We start from the raw sequence: 25180 nt of genomic DNA, 5'->3' as shown, positions 1-25180 counted from the left end.
GTTGTTGTTTCTTCTTTATAAAATTTAGAGTATTTTATTATATTTGTTTTTTCTCTCATTTTTGTGTAATTTCCTTGGTTGCCCTCGTCCCATGTTTTTTAATGAAATAAAGAAATTTGCTTAGGTTTCAAAGGGTTAACTTTAAGTCATAAAAAAGAGGAAAATCCATAAATCCATCCTATATGCAGAGGAGCTGAGGTTCAAACTCCTTATGCAGTTTTCATAAGGAGTTTTTCTATGTTGTTAAAAATTGTGAAATCCAATAAACTTGTGATGAAAATGATGGAAAGAGGAAAATCCTTGTAAAACTGCCCTGGTGCAAGACGCTACCGAAGGCTATATTCGCCTCGCCAGACGCGAAGGCTTCCTGGGGCTTTATCAGTCCTACCAGACACAAAGATTTTCCATTAAGGAGCCATCGGTCTTCATCTGAATCGCTGTCATCAGACCTCCTTGAGTACTCAAAAGGACTCGGCCAGTATCTCCTGTTTGTGGAGCAGCTGAGGCCTGAAGTTCAAAGTCTTGGCTCTTCATCACTGTCCTCAAGTCTTCCTCTGTGTCTTCACACTTACCTGTCCTGTGTTACTCTCTTCTTTGTTTCTCTTTGCAGAGGAGCTGAGGTTTGCAGATTTCTATGAGGTGTTTTTGTGTTGTTGACATTTTTAAATCCAATAACATTAATAAGAAAGAGGAAAATCCATATAAAAAGCCCTGGAGCAAGACGCTACCGAAGGCTATGTTGGCCTCGCCAGACGCAAAGGCTGCTGGGGCTTTATCAGTCCTCTGGGTACCAGTAAGGATAGAACAAGCGTCTCAGGTTGTAGGAGGAGCGGAGGCCTGAAGTCCAGGGTCTTGGCTCTTACTTGCTGTCCTCAGAAGTCCTCTGCCTCTTCACACCTACCTGCGCCACGTTGCTCTCTTCCCTGCTTCTCTTTGTAGAGGAGGCGAGACCTGAAGTCGAGGGTCTTGGGTCTTCATCGCTGGCCTCAAAAATCTTCTTCTTCTTCTTCTTCCCACTTACCTGCGGTGTGTCGCTCTCTTCCCTGCTTCTCTTGGAGGAGGAGCCGAGGCCGGAGGTTGAGGGAGCGTCTTCTTCTGACCTCGGAGAGACTCGGGGCGGACCATCTTCAGGACGTTCCAGTTGCAGCTCAGAAGGCTCCGGCCAAGGAAGTCCAACAGCACGCCATCTGTGCCAAAAGTCGATGGGTAGGGGCCACTGGACGAGAGGGGAGCGTGGTCCGGTGTCGTCATCCTCGCGGTCCTCTTCACCGTCACCATCCTCTTCATCCTCTTCCTCCCCGAGGTCGCGGTCATCTTCTTCAGACTCCTCCTCACCGTCCGGGGAGAGTGGGGGATTGAGCTCACCTTCACCTACATCACCTACACCACCTACCTCAACCTCACCATCATCCACGACACCAGTCTCGTCCTCACTTACCTCTTCCTCATCATCAGAGACGTAGAATGAGAGGGAGGCCAAGATCCTGCTGACTTCAAGGAGGGGATCCACCGCAGGACGCTCGACGACGTCGATAGCACCACCTAAGGGGGGAAATAAGTCAAATGATGAATTTTAAATTTAAATATTTCAAATTAAATTAGCAATAACTGAACATTTTAAATGAAAAAAAACTACAATGTTCCCATACAGTATAAGTACGACTGCACTACAATTGTTACAAAGCCAACAATACACAGGGGTATGACTTTAAACATCAACATCAAATATTGTGCTATTCAGCGTCTTAGTTTGAACAGATAATATAGCTTCACATAAAGCTTTAGAAACAATGTGATCGATGTGTCAGTGGATCAATAACCCGACTGTTGAGTACGAGCTCTGGTTAAAGGCAGTTATTTTTGCACCAAACAATTGTAATGACTTCGGTTTTTACGTGGACAAAATTCTCAGTGGTTTGCAATAAAGTTTTTTCTGTCAGCACGCTCCCAGTTTGGAGTCAGCTGGAGTCAGACACAGAAGCTAAGCAATCAACTGCAAAGGTTGGGGTCAGCAACAAAACGTATTTTCGCACCTAAAAAAAGACTCGCCTGAAAATCAGTATCAGTTCAAGTGAATGTTATATTGAGTGTACTATCACTGCTTTCCTAATCTGTGCTCTCATCTGAGCCACCAGATTGAAAGGTTGTTTCTGCCTCAAAATCACTTGATTTCATACATAGTGATTATATTTGACAGATTATACCTCACCCGGTCCCTTTTTACCTGTGTGAATACCTTTAAAAGACCAATGCAACAAATAAAATGCAATTTTCAACTTGCCAAAAAGTGAATGCAGCTGTTATCTTGTTACTGAAAGGTTGTTTTTGCCTCAAAACCACTTGATTTCATTTATAGTGGTTATATTTGACGGATTTCAGCACACCGAGTCCCCTTTTACCTGCATAAATACCCTTAAAAGACCAATGCAACAAAAAAAATGCAATTTCCAACTTGCCAAAAAGTGATTGCAGCTGCTGTCTTGATACTGAGAGGTTGTTTCTGCCTCAAAATGACCTTTCAGTGGCAAGATAACAGCTGCATTCACTTTTTGGCAAGTTGAAAATATAATTTTATTTGTTGCACTTGTCTTTTAAAGGTATTTAAACAGGTAAACGAGGACTGGGTGAGCTACAGTGTCAAATATAATTACTGTGAATTAAATGTAGTCATTTTGAAGCGGAAACAACCTTTTAGTGGCAAAATAGCAGCTGCAATCACTTTTTGGCAAGTTGAAATTTGCATTTTATGTATTGCATTGGTCCTTCCAAGGTAATTACACAGTTCAAAATGACTGGAGTAATTACAATTACTCAAATAAAAACCCCCAAGAATTAAATCTAGTCACTGTCAAATATATCAGTGTTAATGAAATCAAGTCATTTTGAAGCAGAAACAAGCTTTTAGTATTATATATTTCGACAGGTAAAAGGAGGTCAAAGGGACTGGAGTGGTTATAATCACGGGCACAGAGTCGGTAATATAATGCAGGCTCCTAAGGATAATAGCAGATAATAACTTTATTTTTAAAATTACCCATCCGTAATGTAAACGAGATGTTAGACATATTACACACATACAAACAACAGGAACAACATTATACTATAATCTCGTAAATGTCATGCCTGATAAAACTTCAGATCGCAAACACATCAAAACTGTTTCAAGAAACATTAAAGCTTCACAAAGACATACCTATGCTCTTACCATGGACATAATCTTATGTGTATTTACATGCTACCATTGCTTGATCCATGTGAGAGCAGCTGAGGACGTGAACACTGAGCGATACTGCTTTTACAGGCTGCGCGCGCTCCCGCGGACGGCGATCAGTTTCTGGCAGACCATCACTTTTTGGCACGACAACGGCAGTACACCAGCAGTACACTCTTGAATCGGTGTGTCCCTTTGTTTTTCAGTGCTGGGCGAGGAAATAGCCTTTGACGGTGGAACTCCGTACACCCTCCTTTGCCTAAAAGCCTAAAACTGGCTTCGATTTTTTTTTTAGCATTTTTTGAAATTTAGAGCCGCCGCCATCTTTGATCAATCATTTCGACTACAAATGTGGATAATTTGACGCCCCAAACCAAAATAACTGTGTTTCTTAATCCACACACTTATTGCTACCACATTCCGCACCTGTCCCAAAAAAAATTCACACATTTTGTTCGTCAAATAATCATTTTACTGGTTTAGTGTGTTTTCACCAAATCTGCAGTTTTCCAACAGACTAAGAACATGGTGTAAACTGTCCGTTTCAACTCAAAAAGTTAATTTCTGTACAAATAACGTGTTCAGACTTTGAGGAGATAAACTGACAGCTACAAAAAGCTAAAATAAATGTAAAAGTTGTCTTACCTGCGCCGGCGCGGTCCATCTCAGGCAGGTGCTCCGCCTCCATGGTCTGCTGAGGGCTTTTTTCGGGCTCTTCGTTTAACACGGAGTTGAGTGATCCAAGAGTGTTGTTTTCCGACAAGATCAGCTTTCAGTAGATTATCTCTGCTGCTCAAAGAGTTCGCTTTCCACAGTTTTGCTCTGGTCAAAATCCAAGTGCAAAGTGAGGATCCAGAATGTTCTCAGGGTTTTATATAGGCCGCGTGACCTCACGCGCCTTCTGATTCCATGAGCTCTGATGTATAATCGATATGAAAGTAATCTAAATTTTTTCATTTATTTATTGTTTCATGTTTGGTCATATATTCTTTAATATGACTGTGTCAATGAATGTGACCAACATTGCAGCTCCAGATACATTGCACATGTGTCATACCCAATGTTACCATGGAGTCAAAGAGCGTGCCCCAGCCACTTTTGGTTTTAGGACTAATTCCTGGAGTCTCTATAGACCCTTTTAAGGTCTTAACACATTTACAACCCGGTACAAAAAATGTTTTTGATCTCTATGGCTGATTTTAACATACATAAAACTGTGCGGAGGTGAATTTTTTATTTAACGCACCCATTTACCTGTTAGTAGAGCTATGAAGGTATTTAGGGGTGCAGTTCCCCACTGGGACAATAAAGTATACTGTATTGTATTGTATTACATCAAATTATTAGTAAGATGAATTAATGACTTGATCCAACACAACATAACTCTAAGTTTTGTCATTTCTACTTCTAATGTAAAGGCACTTAATGAAATCAAAACGCGTCTCCCTAATTTGAAAATTTTATATTGAAAGTCTTAACCACAAGCATTACTAATCCTTAAGGAGCCATGAAGTCACAAATTCAGTTTACATAAATTGACCTTTATTGAACAAAATATCCAAGATATCAGCATTGAGAACAAATACAATGCAACAGTTTGACCAGCTGATGTCACTGTTTTCACCGTCAAACACTTTGAAACGCACAGTTTGCCTCTGTCTGACTCAAACGCCAGTTAGCTCTTCATCAAGCAGGAAAACGACACAGTAAGTTTTCTGTTCACTGGTTTCAGGAAGTCTGTACCATCAACTGGACCCACCCAGTGTCCTCCACATAGACAAAACACTGACCTAAGATCAGCTGAAAAACATAGAAACATCTCTGAAGAACGTCGGTCAGAGAGCTGAAGAAGAAGAGATGTTGGTTGGTTAAAAGTCAGTGGTTGAAAATGTTAACAGTCCACTGTGTGTGCAGGACAAACATCCACTGATATTAATTCTCATTTTAAATCGGCACAAGGGATAAAAAAAAAAACCAAAAACATCATATCATATAAAAGGCAGAAGAAGCAGCATCAAGAACACAAGAATTTCTTCAGAGTTGCTTCTTGATGACACTGTTCTTGCAGAAAAACAAAATCAGAAAAGCTGATATGTTGTCTTGACATTAAGATTGTTAGAATCAGATTTTTCAAATAACTGTTGCAGCATCATTGTAGAAGGCCTTCACTCTACCAGACCGACCAAAAAATTAAAAATAAAACTGACGGCAGCAAATACATTCATGAACATAAATATTAATAGACAGCTGTGATGGGACATCCTGATGTACCAGAGTTAAAGACGCTCCTTGTTTCTAAAAAGTACGTGATACCACAAACTTTAACAACTCTATTGTTAATGGACTATTTTTAAGATTTTGGGAAATATATATATATTTGTTTTCTTGCTGAGAATGAGGTGAGACAATTGATACTACTCCCAAGTTTGTGTTTTAAGTAGGCATGGGCAGTATCACAGTATTAAGGTATACCAGAGTATTTAAAAATCCCCAAGGTATGTCTTTCAATACAGGCGCTCCTCTTTCTATTAAACTGATAAGTAGTGCATAGCACGCACCACCAGGGCGGTGCGTGCTGTGCAGGAGAAGTTACAGGACTGTAAATAGCTGGCGGCCAGCAATGACATAGGGAAAAAACAGCGTGATTTTTACTTCTAACTTGGTGAATTAAGTTTTTATTTCGACTAGACCAGAGCTGGTGATTGTTGAAACAGTGGACTTACTAACCAGATTAATAGCAAGAGTAAACAAGACAGTATTGGTGAGTTTTATTTTGTGAGTTTGAATAAAGTGTGTTTTATGATGAGTTAATGAGGCAATCAAGCTTTTTCAGTCTTCTGTGGCCAAGAGAAGGTTGAATTCAAAAGGTGTATAGTTGCATTTCTCTGTTTAATAAGGACAATAGGTGTGAGAAAATAACTTTGCTATTAACATTTTGTGGGTTTCTATTGTGTATTTATTTTTTAGAAAAGCTGAAAGTGTACTAGCTTCCCGGGGGCAACTTAGGTCTCGCCCAAGCCTTGTTTTAAGCACAGAGCTGGAGCAATACCTATAAAACTCATTGATTTGCATGATGTATTTCATTTGTTTTATTTGCACAAAAGCAAGAATGTAAAAACAATTTGCTTATACCAAAATGTCAAACCGGCCCTTTAAAACAACATGCCTCTATCATGAGATTTTATTGTTGTGAAAAAAACAAGATCTCTACAACAGAGAAAAAGTTTTTGAGCCGCAGTTCGCCCGATGGAAACTGATGCTAATTAGATTTTTATACCAACAACACCTGAAAAGACTAGTCAATTAATTTTGATGATTGATTAATCAGCGTAAATACATTTTTCAAATAAAATTGTCACATATTTTCTGGTTTTGGCTTATCAGATGCGAAGATTTGTTGCTTTACTCTTGCACATTATTATTAACAAATTTACAGATTATTGCTAACTTGTTTTTTTGACTGCTGGATGGACAAAATAGGACATTCTTGGGTAGAAGCAGTTAAAATATTCCACAAAATTAGTTTTCAATATAAGAGACGAACTACAACTTCCTGTCTGATTTGCTGCTTTATCAAGACCTTTTTTTGCTCAGGTCAAACATCTTCCTCACCAAATTTTTATCAACATTTCGACAGAGGAGGTGAACTCAGGTCCTCACATTAATTAACAGCAGCGACATACAGTAATGATGAGCCACACTGTGTGCATACTTGCAGCTAACATGCTAACTGTCAACCTCCCACTACAGTGGCAGGTTTTGTAAATACTGTTAGGATTGTCAATGCAAAAAGATAAAATAATTCAAAGTAACAGCTCCATCATTTTTAAGGTAACAGTTCAGCCAAAAACAGAGTTCATTTCTTAAGCCTGGAGCTAAAAATGGCAAAACTCAAGAGCAACGTCCCTTTTTGAATTTGTCATTTAAAGATAGTGATTCATTATCTCAACATGTGTCATTGTCTCACTGTGTCCTTTTTATTTCATCATTGAGTCACTCATCTCAGTCATATTACATCATATCTGTTAGATATATAAAAAAAAATGTGTGAGCAACATTCAAAAAATAGGGAGTCGTGATTACAAAAACCCAATATATTTTCTGAAATTTTATTTTATTTTCTAAAATCCTATTTATTTTATCCCTGATCATTCTTCTTAATTCTATTTTTGAGGCTTTGACTATCTTCTTGACATGTATTTTATTTTTGGAAACAATTTATTCTATTTTATGTTCATTAATGCTGTCATCTTTTATTTGCACTGTCTGGCTCAGGAAAATGCTATGCGGTTTTCATTGGTTTTTTTTATACAATGACAATAAGAAACTTGACTACTTAAGTATGTTAAGATAATGGCATACTTAAGTCATGATCTAAAGATAAACAGATAAATAACAGGGTGACTGTTGAAAGGATCAGTGTCATTACATTTAAAGAGACGTTGCTTTTCAGAGTTTTGGGGGCAACAGGCAGCACAGAACTTGTTTCAGCTAGTTGAAAATATCTGAAATTTTTGGCCTCTGCTGTGATTGTCAACAGTCGCCTTTTTTTTTTTACACTCATTTCTCAAGCTTGTGAATGGCTCAGATGTCAGGCAAGTCACAGTGCTGCATACCTGCAAGCAAGCCAAACTAACGAAAGTATGAAGCTGTGAAAAACGGAAACCATGGCTCATTCGGTAAACAGTACAGCAACTTTCCTCTCAGAACAAAGAGATTACCCAGTCGTATTAGATGGGACATGATTTTATCCTGCCATTTTAGGGCTTGTTTTCGCCCAAACTGCCTCAAAACAAACTTTCTGCCTCCCACTGATTTTCATGTGCTGTTACTGTGGTTCTCCAAACGTCTGAGAAATTCACCCAAAATCTCCAGACAGATTACACTCAGGCTTTGTGTTTTTGTTGAACTGTCCCTTTAAACTTCTGACAAATCTGTTCAGAAGACATAAAAAAATAAAGAGGAGGTGTAATTTTCACAGTGACAGGTTATTTCAAGATAAACAAATAAAAAAGAGCTGCAGGTTTAGTAGATTGTAAGATTTGTTCCTGCTCTCCTGCTGCTCCAATAGAACAAAATATAAAAACTTAATATCTTGTGGCCTCCTACGAAAAGTGTGTGTGTTTCCTGACAGGGACAACGGGTGTCAAACTAACTAACTAACTAAATTAAGACGGTGCTGATATTCTTCCCCACAGCGAGGGAAGATGCCACATAAAAAAAGAAAGCTGTAAACAATAGGCAACCTCTTAAGAAGGCCCGAGAATCAAACTAATAGCCAAGAAGCTGTCACAAACACAAAAATGATTTCTCCGACTCAGCTCCCTGAAGACTGAAGAAGAGCTGGATCATTGTTGGGTGATGATCAGCTGTACAGTGGAGCGATGTTTAAACTGGAAATAACTGAGCCTGTGTAATGACAGCCTCCTGAACTCAAGCAGATTAAAGGATCCATTAAAACACGAGCACCTTCCAGCCGGAGTGGACAAAGGAACAACCAAAGAAGAGGCAGTCCACTGCCTGGTCTACCAGCCAATCAAACACCACCTCCCGATTCCCTGAGCCGATGGTCACCCTCAGCTTGAAGTTGCCCCCTTCGCTCACGTTGTTGTTGCTGACGGGAAACAGGTTCACCACCTCCATGTCGAAGGTCACGGCAGAGCCCACAGTGATGGCAGGAAGCTGATTGGTCATCTCTTTGCCGTTAACAAATACAGCACCTGAGAGGATCCGTACACACCGGTTACATGTTACATTGCCGTCATCAGTTCAGTATCTCTTCTGTTCCTGAGTTATGACATTGAAAAATGGCTAGAAAAGTGTTTTTAAACACATTATGATGTCATAGTGAAGTTGACCTTTGACCTTTCTGTAAAATTGAGTCATAATTAGCATATGAAATCTTGAGTTATGGCCAAAAACTTGTTTAGTGAAATAACAGGGACCTTTGACCACCAAATTCTAATCAGTTCATTCTTGAGTCCAAGTGAACATTTGCGCCAAATTTGAGAATCCCTCAAGGCCTTCTCGACATGTTGCCTTTACAAGAGTGAGACAGACACAAGGTCACCATGGCCTTGACCTATGACCACCAAAATCTAATCAGTTCATCATTAAATCCAAGTAAGCATTTGTGCCAAATTTGAATTAAAAAAAATTCCCTCAGGGCGTTCTTGAGATACTACGTTCACGAGAATGAAACAGTCTAGGTCACAGTGACCTTGACCTTTGACCTATTGTCACCCAAATCAAATGAGCTCATCATTGAGTCTAAGTGGAAGTATGGGCAAAATCTGAAGAAATGTCCTCAAGGCATTCTTGAGATATTGTGTTCACAAGAATGGACAAACAACAAACAATCCAAAAACGTCACGCCTCCAGCCATGTTTGCTAGCGCAGAGGCATAAAAATGAGAAAGTCATTTAAAGTACAGCAGTCTCTCACAGCATCTGATGGTAGTTTAGTTTGAACACATTGAGAGTCGTGCTACAACAAGACACAAGATAATTACAGAGGAGGATTAAAGAAGTCCTTAAACTTTTTAAAACTTGCATTGTTTACATCCATGTTTACAAGCCTGCAGTCTGCTTCTTCTCCCCTGCCTTAGCTGGAAAATTACAACATTAAAAAAATGTACATGATACTGCTGCCTCTAGATCAGCGAAAGAGTGATCAAAACTTGGTAGAAACTAGAATTACCATCTAGCAGTTGAAAGCCTCAGCAAACCGCTCAAGTTGCACATACTGTTACATTATGATGTCACAGTGAAGTTTACCTTTGGCCTTTTAGATACAAATATCATCACTTCATCATTTTATCCAATTAGACATTTGTGTAAAATGTTGTCATTATTACCGTAAGAATTAATGGCCAAATTCATGTTTTTTGAGGTCACAGTACCTTGACCTTAAATCACCAAATTCTGATCAGCCCATCACTGAGTCCATGTGGACGTTTATGCCAAATTTGATGAAAATTTCTGTGAGGCGTTCCTGAGACACTGCATTCACAAGAATGGGTTGGATGCAAGCCTACCTTGACCTTGACCTTTGACCATAAAAGTCTAATCAGTTCATTGTTATGTCGAAATGGATGTTTGTGCTGAATTTGAAGAAACTCCTTTATGGCATTCTTGAGAAATAGTGTTCATGAGAATAAGATGGATGGACAGCCCAAAAACATACTGACTCCAGCCAAGCTATTGGCGGCATGACATCAAAATGTTGACAGGTAATGTTAACATTAATAAATATTGTGTATCTGGTCCCCCCATGCTTGAAAAAAAAACTGCAAAACTGCTCTCTTTGATGCCCTATAATAGATGATTAAGGGCCCTCAATTGTAGGGTATAGTAAATGTGTGAAAAGGAAGAAAATATGATGAAGTGCCACATACGTAGGCTGCCCTACAGGTGAGAAAATGTTTTCGTTCCCTCAGACAGACTGAGCCTGTCACTATTAAGATTACATGTATTACTTTCTCTCTCTAGATAAAGCAGCCTATTATAACACTTATGTTTCATCACTGCACCAAGTGTCACTCTGTGACAAAGTTTTGATTATCTGTACAAAAACTACAACTTTACTAATTTACAAGCTATGTGTTAAATAAGTTAGTGTGTGAGATTTGTTGATGATTACCAAACTATAGAATATGACCATCATTTACCATAAAAAAAATAAATAAATAAAACAAAAAAAATAAACTAAATGACTCTCTGTGCATCAGCATACCGTTGGTTGAAATGCAGACGGCCTGGTCTCTCTGAAGTGACTCTGCCCCCTTGTCACTGTCCACGCACACGCCCAAACTGTCCCTCCGATCTATCTGACCTGCTGCAGAAATCCTGCACACACAGACATGCAATATAAAAAAACACCAATTTATACTTTCAAGTGAATAATGTAATAAATCCAAGACCATAAAAAGAGTAAGAGGCACATCCACATCTATAATTTATCGCTCCAAAGTATTCCAAAGTATTGCTGGAAGGCAAAATTAAATCTGTAAGTGTTTCTTTGTGCATACTTGAAGGTGAGTGTCTGACCACAGAAGTAGGTGGGTGCTTTGGAGTAGAGGACGGGGCAGCGTGACTGAGACGAGTCACTGCGCAGAGCGATGTTTCTCCTGCTGCTCAGGATGTAGCCCTCAGTGCCTGGACACCACTCTGGAGAGAGAACACACACACAAACACACACATACACACACAGGTTATTAACAAATGTAGTTTTAGGGAATAGCACTGTTTGATGCTTTTGATGATACTGTATGCAGGTGGTTAATCACTGAGTGTATGTTCCTTAAATGAGTGCAGATTCAGATTCAGACAACTTTATTCATCCCAGAAGACAATTCAGTTTTACAATCTACCCAGACCATTCAAAACACATCAAGTTTCTGTCTGTGAGATTCGAAACACAGCTCACAGACAGAAACTTGTCTTTTAATGGCAATGCAAAAATGCTGCATATCTTTCACTCTGCCTTTACTGAAAGTTTTCTGACATTCTGCATCATCTGCTGGTTTGGAAATGCTACTGAGGCACAGGAAAAGACTTACAAAAACAGTAATTACAGCCAGTAAACTGTTGGGGATTAAATTGCCAAATATTGAATGTATTTAGAGACAGAGTTATTCACGAGACAAACATCGTCATGGGTGACGAGAGGCATCCATTGGCCTCCTCATCCCATCTGGATGATGTTACTGCCCCTCTCTTTTTACAAAAAAACAGCTCCAAACTGTCCTTTTGTCCATTAAACTCCTACTTAAGGTGCAATGTGCAATTCATGTTGCAGGTGAATTTTTCAGTGTAATGTTGTTCACCTCTCTTGTATTACTTTGATGAAAGAAATCAGAGGGCAAATATCCCGAAACCCAGACTTACAAAACCAAAAGTATCTGCATGGAGAGACTGTGACCATGAGCTAACAAACTGGGTCATCATTACTGATGTTATTTCAACCCAGCTACATTTTTAGACACGCAGTAGCTCTATAGAAAACATCAGCTTGTAAGAACAATCATAGATCACAATGGCATTTCCATCTCACAGCCGAGTATTCACCTACCATGCGGTGCGAGTGTGGTGTATCCCGTCTGTGGGATGCTCCAGGGGCTCCACTCAGTGCGACCCTCCCCACGGGCGCAGACCTTAAACAGATAATCAGTGTGAGGGTCAAGGTGAAGAACCAGGAACTCGAAGTCCCGTCCAATGTAGGCGTCTTCGTACTGGCTCCCCCCGCTGCCAGAACGCCGGTACTGCAGCCGGTAGTCTGCTGCTGCAAAGTCCTCATCCACCTGATGCACACAGATCATAATATTTATAATAACATGCTGATGTGAGTATGATCTCGGTGTTTATGCCACCCTCGCCCCGGCTGACCTTACACCAGCGGACCAAGATGCTGCCCGGCCTCTCCTGCAGCTCTTCTATCTGGACGGGCGGGTGGGAGGAGACAGAGCCGAGGCGGGACACCCGGTCCCTCAGCAGACCCAGCAGGGAGTCGTCCAGCTGGGCTGAAACACACGGCACGTCCACCAACGCTGGGACCTCTGGTAAGCTGGAAAACACACAGAGCAAGTTATAAAAAAATTCAGTAGAGTGAAAAAACAGCACGCTGTGAACTCAAAATGCCATAAAACACCAGAATTACTGTACAGGATAGTGACTGGGGCTTTTTGATGATGAAATATTACTGCACCACACAGAGTGTCTCTATCCTACCTGTCCAGTTGAATGTGCATGGCCTTCTTGGTGAAACTGCCCAGTTTGTCCTCCTTCTCCCCGAGACCACAACGCAGAGCTGCTTCCCCTGCAGAGACAGAGACACGTTATACTTTAATATCTAAAACATGTTAAACTGTCTTATCTGACTTGATGGGAAAATTTAATGAGAAATTAGGATGAAACACATTTATATTTTTATTGTTGTTTATACCTTGTTAGCCCCAGATAATATCATAAAATTGGGAAAATGGTTACATTGACATTTATAAATGTCTCGTCTTGCTCAACTAACAGTCCAACAGCAAAAAGCTGTAACTAACAAATACAAAACAGTAATTTTTTTAAATAAATGTTTTGCAGATGGTATCTGTCCCAACAGGAGAGATGTAAATATCGTATTTCAGGTACCCACCCTCTCTCAGCAGCTCGTCGGCCTGGCCCACTCCGTGCTCAATGAGGCTCTGGCAGTCATCTAGTGGTTTGACGCTGTCCGCCTCTATGGCGTCAACCTCGGCCAGCAGGGTGGCCAATCGCTCCGTCAGCAGCCGAGTCGCTGCCGCCTGCAGCTCCGTGAAGTGCCGCCGGAGAGCCTCGCGGGCCTGACCCGAGCTGCCCCGGACCTAAAGAACACAGATAGAATATTTATACTTATATGTATTAATGCATTTGCACTTTTAATTTGTTTATTTTATTGTATTTATTTGTTGTTCTGCTGGTTTTAGATTTCAGTGTCCTATTTTATTTTTGCTTACCAGCACCTCAGTACTTAGTTTCGTTCCTTCTCATTAACATCATGTTTTGAAATGACAATAAACCCTCTTGAATCTTGAATGAAGGTAACTGGCTTACTGTTTCTTTAAAGAGTGGTAAAAATAGCACCATTGTACTTTTTATTTAGGAAATTTTAAACCCACACAGTTTAAACCCACAACAGTAATTTGGAAAATAGGGTGATACTCTTATTGTGTATTAACAAACCCCACAAGAACGTAGTCTGTCTCTCAACACTGTCTGACTTCCTGTCTGTAACTCTCAGCTCCAAGCCCATTGGTTCCTACTGATGAAGGAAATCTTTAAAAACACATATATACAGCTTAATTTTTTTAAAGCCAAAGTAATTTCCCTTAAAAAGCTGCTCACGGTAGTTTTTATCAAATAATAAAACAAGAGGAAACAGTGCAATTGCTGGGGACTATTTTCAGCTGCGGAGAAATCCACATTTAGGGCTCTAGTGGGTATTTGAGGCGGCAGGACGGTGTATGCAGGATTGAGTCGAAATTAACTACAGTGTGTGCGCATGGTAATGTGGGAACATGTCACCCAGTGCAGCAGTGTGGCTCACTGATGAGTTTTTAATAGTTGCTGAACAACAATGGAGCTCTATTGGAGAGAGGAAGAAGATATATCAGGCTTCGATACACTGCTACTCCTATTATTACTACTACTAGTACTACTACTCCTGCTACTATTACTACTACTACTACTGCAAGCAGAGACTACCTTCAGTAGCTTGTCAGGAAGTTTGCAGGACTGTCACTAGCGACAGAGGTCACGCTTCAGTTCCTCTTTGCAGAACCAAGTTTTATACACTAACACACACATACTAGGATTTCACAGTGAGTATGCAGAGGGAGCAACAGAAAGATGGCAGGAAACAGAAAACTGATTGACAACCGCTGTACTGATTGCACTGATAATGCAGGAACAGTATGAATGTGAGAATAGACACACACACACACACACACACACACACACACACACACACACACACACACACACACCACACCACACCACACCACACCAGAGTACACACTGAACTTTGTATGTGTGACTGCAGACACAGGGTGGAGACAAGGAATCACTTCCTGACTATTATCACCGTGACACAGACGACCAATGATCAATATTTTGGGGTTGGTAAAATAATAGTCAAACTAAAAATATGGCCAGACATCATCAAACATGGGAGGAGAAGATCCAACATCAGGCGAATGTTTGGACGACCCCTCTTACAAAGACAAGATGCTGCAGTGATAGCATTGTCTCAGTTTTCAAACACACACAATCTGGTATCTCCTTTTCATTCTCATTGTGTGTGCATAAGTGTGTGTGTGTGTGTGTGTGTGTGTGTGTGTGTGTGTGTGTGTGTGTGTGTGTAATATTTCCTGGAATGCTTTAATCTGGTGGTGAGCCATCCCTGCTGTGGGAAAGAAGGGAGTTCTGAAAAAGAAACCCCAAGATAATGTGTGATGAGGCTGTTGGGACTGGGCGGAGAGAGTCTCTGACACACAAACACAAAAGAACTTTTTGTGTGTGTGCTTATACTAACAAATAGTAAATATCTGTGATTGCAAGTTGGAAACATTAGTGTGAAAAAGGTTGGTGCTTGTGTCTTATAAATTTATATTATTCTATGTCATTTATCTTTTTGGTTTAAATGTTGGGAGTATTATTGCACCAGTGGGACTTGACAGATTTTAAATTGATATACCGAAGTGCAAAAACAACAAATTGTGGTTTTACAGATATTTACAGTCATCTGTGCAACCAAACTAAACTGCACACAAGCCCTTGTAAAAACACAAATGATCATGTTTACACTTGTTTTTTGTAATGATTAATTTGTAAGCTTTGGAAAGTGGATTTTGTTATTTTATTTTATTAATCAGACAGCCAGGCTAGTTGTTCCCTCCGTCTCCAGTCTTTATGCTAAGCTAAGCTAACAAGCTGCAGCTTTACATTTGGTATACAAATATAAGCATTGTATTGGTCTTCTGATGTGACTCTGGGCAAGAAAACAAATGAGTTCACTTGCCAAAAAAATATTCCCTCATAGTATTACTTGCGCAACTGATCCAATCCAATACATAAACAGACTGACATCACCGCATTTTGACTGCTTATTCAGCTCGAAACTGGTCACTGGTATGTTTAAATAAGTGACTAATAGGGTTGTGTAAACTCTCCAATACCAAAAGTCAGCATCTAACGTCTGGACAGATCCACAGTCTTGTTTATTTATTCTTTAATCAGTTATCTACTGATTTTAATCACAGATTTAGACGACATTCTATGAGGCAAAGTCAGTCAGTCAGTCATTTTCTGTAACCGCTTGTCCTCGTAAGGGTTGCGGGGGGGCTGGAGCCAATCCCAGCTGTCATCGGGCGGAAAGCGGGGTACACCCTGGACAGTTCGCCAGACTATCGCAGGGCCGACACATATAGACGAACAACCATACACACTCACAGTCACACCTAAGGGCAATTTAGTGAGGCAAAGTCCTTTGTGATATACATATGAGTTGGTTTAAAGCTTGGCTTTATTTTCTTAAATTAAAAACATGCTAATATTCCTCAAAAATTCCTCAAAATTTTAAAATGACACCCAGCCCGCGAGAGAAGAATATATTCATGAATCCATACCCAACCCACAATTTACTTTAACTTTTTTTTCAAATGTTTTTTCACAACATATAAACAATGATTGATAATTGAGATTTTAACATTATGATAACTATAAAAATATCATAGTTTTATGTTATCACAGCATTAAAGAATTATTATTATTAATATCACTTACAATGGCCCTTAAAGAAATTGAAACAGAAGGGATTTTTTTGTTGAGAAAAACATTTTATTACTGAAATTTATATTTGAAACCAGCTGTATTAATGGAAATATGTCTAAAAAGTCTCCCTTTTGAAAATAACCCAAGATTTTTTGTCCAGTTGCAATTTTTTTTCAATACTGTAGATAAGCAAATGTACACGGTATGATAAGCACTAATTTTTATACCATGATATACCTTGAAACCAATATACTGCTTCAACCCTAATCAGCGTTTCATGTTGAGGGACAAAAATCTGGCCTCGTCCCTCTCTTCTAAGGCTTGCTGTCCGTCCATAGCGACAGGAAATAGCAGCATTGTTTACAGTGAGCAGCTGGAGGGGGTAAATCTAGACAGCAGGAGGAAGGAAGAGATAGCAGAGAAAGAGAGAGAGAGAAAATATACTCTCCTGGGACTGTGTCGGGTCAAGGGCTAACACACTTCATATTACCCTGGACTGGCTGACAGAGAGTGCACCAAAATCCATCAACCTCCCAGAGGACAACAGTAACATCTGCTTTTGCTTTATAAACAGTCAAATGGGGGCACTATCCACCCTGTTCAGTCCATTTTAAATCTGTTTGTATGCCGAGGTGAGAGCACACTGTGGTACCTGTTTGCGGGCCTGGTTCAGGCCATGCAGGCGCTGCTGGAGTTCACTGCGGTAGTTTTGGGCAGCCTCAATGCTTTCTTTCGCCTCCTGCAGCAACAAGTCCACCTCCACAGACATCCTCCTGCCTCCTGTCACACACAAACACACATATGAGTAGAAGAATATTTACAAAACAAAACCAAAGATGCAGTTGAACCTCAAACCAGACACAAACAAACCCTCATCCTGTGTTTCATAGAGTGGGTTAAATAACGGCAGCAAAATGTGTCAGTTAAAGCCCTGAGGAGACTTTATTTATCGTAAAGGTCCAGTTTGTAGGATTTAGGGTCATCTTGTGGCAGAAATAGTGTATAATATTCATAACTGTGTTTTCATTAGTGTATAATCAACCATAAATAAGACTTGTGTTTTTGTTAACTTTGAATGAGCTGTTTATTAGGGGTTTAAATCACCAGTTTCATCAAAATATGATATTATATTGATTCTTTGGACAACAATAGGATATTTGCCGGCATAACAAACTCTACCACAATACGATTTCAAAGATCACTTAATGAAAGTATGATACTTGGCTCAATAGTAACTGTCAAGATCATAGACAAAGCAACTGTCTTTTGAAAGTCACATTTTCCGCCACATATACATGTTTACGTTTTTAGTATAAACCTATGACATGACAGGGGCTCTGTCTGCTGAAAACAAAATATTTCCGCATTGATGATTTACTCCAGAGTAAATGACGTTCTCCTCATCATCTTTCTTTTGTCTGCTTCCCATCATCTGCATGACGTTGTGTGACAGTGACACAGAATTTCAAAATAAAAGTGCATCTGAAAGAGGATGATACGGATCGATGTTTACAATGTGCATCAATGATACATAATCGTTGCACATTGAATCAAAATATCCATCCAGATCGATGGACCCCTACTGTTTATATCTACACATGGAGTGGGTCCTCTCCCGCTGAGTCTGCCCTGTTATTTCTACAGAACCCCAGAAGGAACAAATCAAATTCTAGGCAGGGCCATTTGATTTTCACTCCTGCAATCTCACTGCCAGAGGCCACTAAATACAAGAAACTTTTTCTTTTTGTGTCCCTTTGTGATCATTCCGTGTCCCCTCTCTAAATTCTGAGGTTTTCCAGGTCCAAGTACACAGCACGAGCAGAACTCATGAGTTTACTTTTTTCTCAGAGTTGTGGAATGGATAATTGTGGAACAAACCGTTTGATCATTGCACTCAAGACTTCCTCTCAATCAATTTGTAGTCATAGATCAGACCAGATCAGATCAGATCAGATCAGACCAGATCAGACCAGATCAGATCAGATCAGATCAGATCAGATCAGATCAGATCAGAGGGCGAGCTGCTATGAGGCGAGTGAAACTTTCTTTTGCTGGTTAGACCCAGAGCTGGACCGTGGGGTGCACAGATTCCATGGGACCGCAGTCAATTTAATCTAAAGTAATTTGGAAAAACGACATCACTCAAACTATGTGAATAAACGAACGGAAATTTCGAAGTTTCACTTTCACTGCATTTGGCACTCCGCTTCTGCATTTGCACCCAGAGCACACTCTGCCAGAGAGAGAGGGAGATAGACTGAGCTCCAAAAACAATCTAAATGTGGTGGCAACTGCTGATGTTGTGGCAGTGCGCCACAAATCCACAAATAAATGAATGACCTTCAGTTTACTTGTGATTACTGATGACTATTTATATCACACAAACATTATCAACACAGTCAGCAAAGTCTCTCTGCTATTTTCTTTCTTTTAACAATTTTGTCATATGGCTGCAACAATTAAATCTCTATACTTTTTGAATACACTGTATCTGGATTCAGATGCATTATAATAATTTGCATCCTCCACCACTGCGTGCAGCACTCTGACTGGTAGAGGATGTGTAGCAACCAGAAAACCACTTCCTACCCGCTACCATCCAGCAAACAACCTACCAGCCTGTTAACAGTACTACTTCATTAGAAACTTCAGTGCACTGCAGCATGGGATCAGACTGATACTGACCTTTAAATACAATTTGGATAAGAACTGCTTAACATGGCCCTCCTCTCTTACAACATAAACCTTCCTTTCAAAATAAAATAAGAATAGGTGTGCTTATTATGCAATCTGGACCCCAAAATATACTCAGTGAGGCCCAGCAGGTGATATACAGTCAGTTCATTAAGCGCTTTCCTGTGACCTTAGCATGCATTATCAAAGATCTCTGACATAATGCTGCCGCTCTGCTGCATTTGGTTATTTTGGCGGCCTGTTAATGTTAAAGCCATTTGGTGTATATGGGAAAACTGATAGCGTGGAACAAAGTAACATCAACAAGTAGAGTTCATCTAGTTCAAGAACAAAAGCAATCACGTCAGTGTTAATGTCACCACGCTCACAAACACATGAGACTGCTTCGAAAAGTCTAGGAGCAGGAGTCAACTTATATTGGTTTTTCAGGGCTGATACCAATATTGATTATTAGTAGTCAGTGAGACCCATAACCAATATTTGGAACTGATATAAAATTTACAATAAAAATGAAAATCTTTCTGTCAATATTTAGAATTCAGAATATAACAAACTGCCACACAAAACTTTGTTTGAATTCCTTTATCAAATGTTTAATCAAAACTAAAACTTTCAACTTCATATACAGCAAGTTCCCTGAATTTTTTTCATAAAGTAGATTAAAAATTAATTAAAAAATGAATAAATAAAAATAGCTCCCTGAGGTTCTCCAAAGTAAAAGTTCCACCCATGTGGACACTTTCTTTGCAGTATTTAATTAATTAGAGTTATTGGCGATGATTAAAATAAAATGCCAATACAGATAATCGGCAAAATGCCAAATATCAGCCCCAGTAATTGGCCAGGCTGTTAATCTGTTGATCCCTAGTTAGGAGAGTCTGCAAATGAACATCTGCATTAGCGTGTCTCAAAGGAACACTTTTTTAAGAGTATGTATAACAACTTTTTTCTCTGTGATTTTTACCAATAAAACCTTTGAACAATGACTGTAAAGTATCAGTTTGGGTTCAAGACTTGAAAATATTCAAAAGCAATGGAATACAAGTTTAAGTACTTCAGCATTGCACTAGCATCCTTTCAATTCCAAAATAAGTGACTTTGAATGTGGCGTGGTTGTTGGTGCCAGACAGTCTGGTTTAGTATTTCAGAAACTGCTGATCTACTGGGATTTTCACACACAAACATCTCTAGGGTTTACAGAGAACAGTCTGAAAAAGAAAAAGTATCCACTAAGCGGCAGTTCTTCAGGCGAAAAATGCCTTTTTAACGGCAGAGGTAAGAGAAAAAAATGATTAGACTGATAGAAAGTAAGAAGTTATGCCCATGTCAGTGTGCAGATGTTAAAGTGTTCAAATGATAAAAATATAAGAGTAACTTTCTTTTTTCTACGTCCTCCTCAGAGCTGAAAGCAGTGACACAACCTGGCCCCCAGCTGCGGTCGGACGCGCTTCCTTTACAGCACGTAAAGAGGAAGTCACTGACAGGCCTCCTGCTTCTGCCACATACAGTATACACAGGATCATCATGTGGCCCAGGAAGCATCTTACATTACACTACCATTACTATAACGTAACATCTCAACTCCGAATCCATCATGAGTTCATCCAAGGTCTGTGTGACACAGGGGCATGAAAACATGAATCATCTATAGGATAAATACAGATATTGACTGTAAATATCAGAACAATCCACCAGAAAATGATGTGTAAAAGAAACCGCTTTTTGTTGTTGTTGTATAAGACACACACCCTGTGATTTATAGGATTTGTTACAGTAACATTTTGGAACATTTATTTGTTTAGGTTTCATCTAGAATCTGATGTATGTATGTACGTGTGTGTGTGTGTGTGTGTGTGTGTGTGTGTGTGTGTGTGTGTGGCAACAGTTCTAGTAGACAAAACTTGCGACATCTGTGGTATTGTGTTGTGGGATCAAACTGCACATTTTAGAGGGGCCTTTTATCGAGACCATGAACAAACTGTCATCCCAAATCTCAAATTAGACCAACTACGGGCTGCAACTTAAGACAGTCAAAATGAAACGTCAAAAAAAAAAGCAAAGAAAAAACAGATTAGAAGATAACAGATTAAAAAAAAACCCCAAAGATATTTAAATAACTGTTGTATGTAACAGCAAATCCTCACATTTTTAGAGGCTGCAAACGGCAGGTGTTTGGCATTTTTTGTCTAAAAAAAAGTGACAAAACAAAGAACCGGTTATGAGAATATTTGCAGACTACTTTTATTTTGAAAAACCAATCATTTCAGTTTTAATATACTCCAGCTTTTTTGTTTAATGGAAGTTGTTGATTATTATCATGGAATATTTTGAGCCACACAAACATTTGGCACATTTCATGCACGTTTCATTCTTCATTTTTTGATAATTTTGGCTGTGCTGATGCATATGGAATACATTTTGACAAGTTTGTGTAATTTTATTCAATCTGGGAATTTCCAGCTCAGCTCCTACAATAAGTCCAAGTCATTTGTGTTTTTTTTAATCTGAAAACATATTGGTATCATGACAAAACCTGGCATTTAAAGGATTAAACTTCAGAAAAATAATGAATATATTTGATATTAATGATTAGGACTGATCTTGGTTAAAAAAAAATAACTCAATGAAAGTAGAACATGATATCAATGTATAGTATTTCTTTAAGCTTGATTATTGCACAGAGTGATACGCATACCTGTAATATTAAAGTGGGACATAAGGGTTACATCCCACACAAACTCAGAACTAATAAAGTGTCTCCAGTATGCATTAACACCCACATGAATGCAAATGTAGTTATGGAGAATTATGCAGACATGCACTGTCTCACTCACTCTGACATAAACACGTCATGCTCACAAATATTAGTCACCCCACTCTCAGATTCTTTCTGCTAACAAACTGCCCAGAACAGCAGTCTTTATTTAGTCCAGCCATTGACAGACACCCATATGACAATACAGATTTTGTTTAATCCTCTAAAAAGGGTGCTGGCCCTCTCTCTATGTCTTTAATCCTGTCATTGATAATCCCTCTCTCTCTTCAAAATCTAAAGACTCAAAGCGAATGATGGGAACTCAGCCAAGCAAGCATCAAACTGGTTTTTCCACAACACAGAAAATCTCTCTTTAATTATATATATCAGCAGCAAGAAACCTGTATTCTTTACAGTTGTTTGCTCTTCACGTGAATGTGCAGCCAGAGAGTTATTGTTGGGATGTTTTTCAGGGTATTTAGGTCAGCCTGCATAGAGTGATGTCCTACTGTCCTGCTTTCACAGGTCTGCCAGACTGTTTACGATGTAAGAAATATGTAGAGACACAACCAAGTCCTGCCGAGGAAAGAAAATTGCCTGGGGGAAAAATTCCTGAAGGAGTTTCTACTGATGCGAGAAAAGCCAAATATTTGATATATATGTCTTTCACAATCTAACACATCAGGTTACAAAAACTGACTGATCAAACAGACTTGAAAAAGGTTTTTCTGTGTGCTTGTTTATTCTGGTTCATAATTATATATATATACATATATTCTTAATATTCATGAGTAGGGGTCCACAGATTATCAGCCTGGCTGATCATTGGCATTTTACCAATTATCTGTATTCGCGATTTATTTCAATGACTGGCGATAAAAATAATTAATTTAAATGTGCTAAGAAACTGTCAGGATGGGAGAACCTTTCCCTTTGTAAAATCTCAGGGTGCTATTTTTATTTAGTCACTTTTTATTTTAATTTTCACTTGACTTTATAAAAAAAGTTGCTGATAAGTTGCTGTATATGGTGCTGAAAGTTTCACTTTTATTTTCTAAAGGCATTTAAGTCTTGTTTTGGAGTTTGTTGTATTCCAAATGTTTAAAATTGACAGAAAGACTTTCATTTTCATGGTAAATGCATACCAGTTCCAAGTATCGATTAACGGTCTCACTAACTACTAATAATCGGTATCGACCCTGAAAAAACATCAGTTGAGTATCCCAGCAGTTCTTGAAGCTTGGAAACAAACAGTATTCTCATGCTACTAACTTGACAAACCAACTGAAAAACACAAATAACATTTTGTTTGAGGATGTTCAGCACTGCAATGCCTCGTAGTGTTATGATCAAATATAAATGTTAATTTAATCTTTTAAGAAATGTCAAGTAGATTAAAGAAGCTTCATGCAACTCCTTCTAGCATGCTGCACATGCTCTGACAAACAGGAAAGATATGTTAGGCACTCAAGAGCAAGCCCACATTATTATTATTAGACCACTGACAAGGGGAGACAACAGGAGACATCAGACATGTCTAAACTCGCCCACAACAACTTCCGTATTTTGTACGTTAGTTATTTTCATCAAACCTCCGCCCACCATCATTGAGATTGCCCCGGTGTGCTTCAGAATTTCAAGAATGTAAAATGCATAAATACATTATTCACGATGCATAATTCAGTTTCTCAGATTTTCGTGCTGGGATGTCACGAAGAGGCAGGTCTGACGATCTAGAACGGACCATCTTTATATATCTGGCGTGTGGAGGGAACTAGTACCAGCCTCCGTTAAGAAATCTCCTATTTTTAAATTGGCGCTGCTGTCAGCAAACCCAGATAGATGACAATATTTCAGATAAGACGTTTCCGAAATGAATATTGCATGTAGATTGATTCGGTTTAAGAACGTTTCAATAAGAGACATTTTTATCCATGAAATGACAGCTTTAAAACATGGTTCACGCTGCTTGTAAACGGTGTATTTTGATGGTGGAAGATGATGGCAATAACAGACGAACTAGCAAAAAACTTCTCGGAATCAGCTGTAAATGAGACTGAAAGAGAGCCATTATTTATATCAGTGATTCCGAAATGCTACGAATTTGAAAGGCACCATTTTTTCAAATAGCGAGACGACATTTTGATGGAGTTTGTCTACTCTCAGAGACGTGAACGTTAAAAGACAGGAGGAAAGTTGGGGCTAGCTTGTGGCAAAAAGACAATGAAACTCGAGTCATGCTTGGGAGAGCAAACAAACAACAAATTATATAAAAAACAACTGCTAATCGGTTAAATGAAAAGTTCACCACCATATATGGAGAAAACGTTTCACAATTTACCTGTTTTAGAGCTTTCTGGTGGCCATTTAATCCTGTAAACTGTAAATCAGCTCGTAGCAGCCGCCACACCACCGCTAGATCTGCCGAAGTTTTGCTCAAGTCCAAAAATGACACTTCCGAGGCTTTCGCGAACAGCCAATTACAAATAAGATCATTTTGACCGACAATGAGTTCAGCCAATCGGATTGCGATATGCTCCGTCCTCCCCTCCCTAATCAACCGACCCGTCATATCAAAGTGGAACTGATGAAATGAGTTGATGTGAGTACAAATGGGGACCATCATACTGTGGTACATCATGTGGTCACTGTACACATTTTAAGTTTTGGTGTGTGCATTTAACTATACTGTCATTGTTTTTATTGGCTTGATTTTTTTGTTTTAATGTTTATTTAAAATAATATATTACGTTCGTCATTATTACTAATTTATTTATATAATATTTACGTGACTGTATCATCATAATTACATTTAACATAATTATTTTTGTACATTTTATACACCTACATTTGTCCTCTTCCTTTCTTTTAACCCTCCGAAACTTGGGCAAATTGGCTTGATTTCTGTCAAAAACATGGGAAGAAGACAATTAGCAACAATGAAGAAATTATTCAAAACATAAAGTCATAGAAGAAATTAGTCAAATGTACAAGATGATTACCCGATGATTAGTTTTAAAAAAATGAAATGCCCTGGAAAAAGTGCTTAAAAACGATCATTATTATGTGACATAATGTTGAATATGTAAATATTATATGTAGCCATAATATAATTTTCCCTAGCGTTTTTTTCTTTTAGACATTTTACCATTTTTTTAATAATTAAAAAAAAATCTACTTTTTTTAAAAAAGTTTGTGGAACATTTCTTACCAAGTCTCATT

General features: G+C 39.0%; 1 protein-coding gene across 1 annotated transcript; it reads right to left on the bottom strand.

The window, feature by feature from the left end:
* Window positions 1–4731: 4731 nt before the first annotated feature.
* On the bottom strand, window positions 4732–24383 carry crlf3 (cytokine receptor-like factor 3). Its single transcript, XM_042504924.1, has 9 exons — window positions 24300–24383; window positions 17162–17289; window positions 13355–13562; window positions 12940–13027; window positions 12598–12775; window positions 12284–12512; window positions 11241–11379; window positions 10946–11058; window positions 4732–8931 (listed from the first exon to the last, which is right to left on the bottom strand). Exons 2-9 carry the CDS (start codon window positions 17276–17278, stop codon window positions 8666–8668), a joined length of 1338 nt encoding a protein of 445 aa, XP_042360858.1. The 5' UTR covers window positions 17279–17289; window positions 24300–24383; the 3' UTR covers window positions 4732–8665.
* Window positions 24384–25180: the final 797 nt, after the last annotated feature.

Source organism: Plectropomus leopardus, chromosome 17, assembly GCF_008729295.1.
Source record: "Plectropomus leopardus isolate mb chromosome 17, YSFRI_Pleo_2.0, whole genome shotgun sequence".
In the NCBI taxonomy this organism is placed as follows: Eukaryota; Metazoa; Chordata; class Actinopteri; order Perciformes; family Serranidae; genus Plectropomus; species Plectropomus leopardus.
Note: the sequence above shows the minus strand (reverse complement) of the source record. Positions and strands in the feature narration are given on the sequence as shown.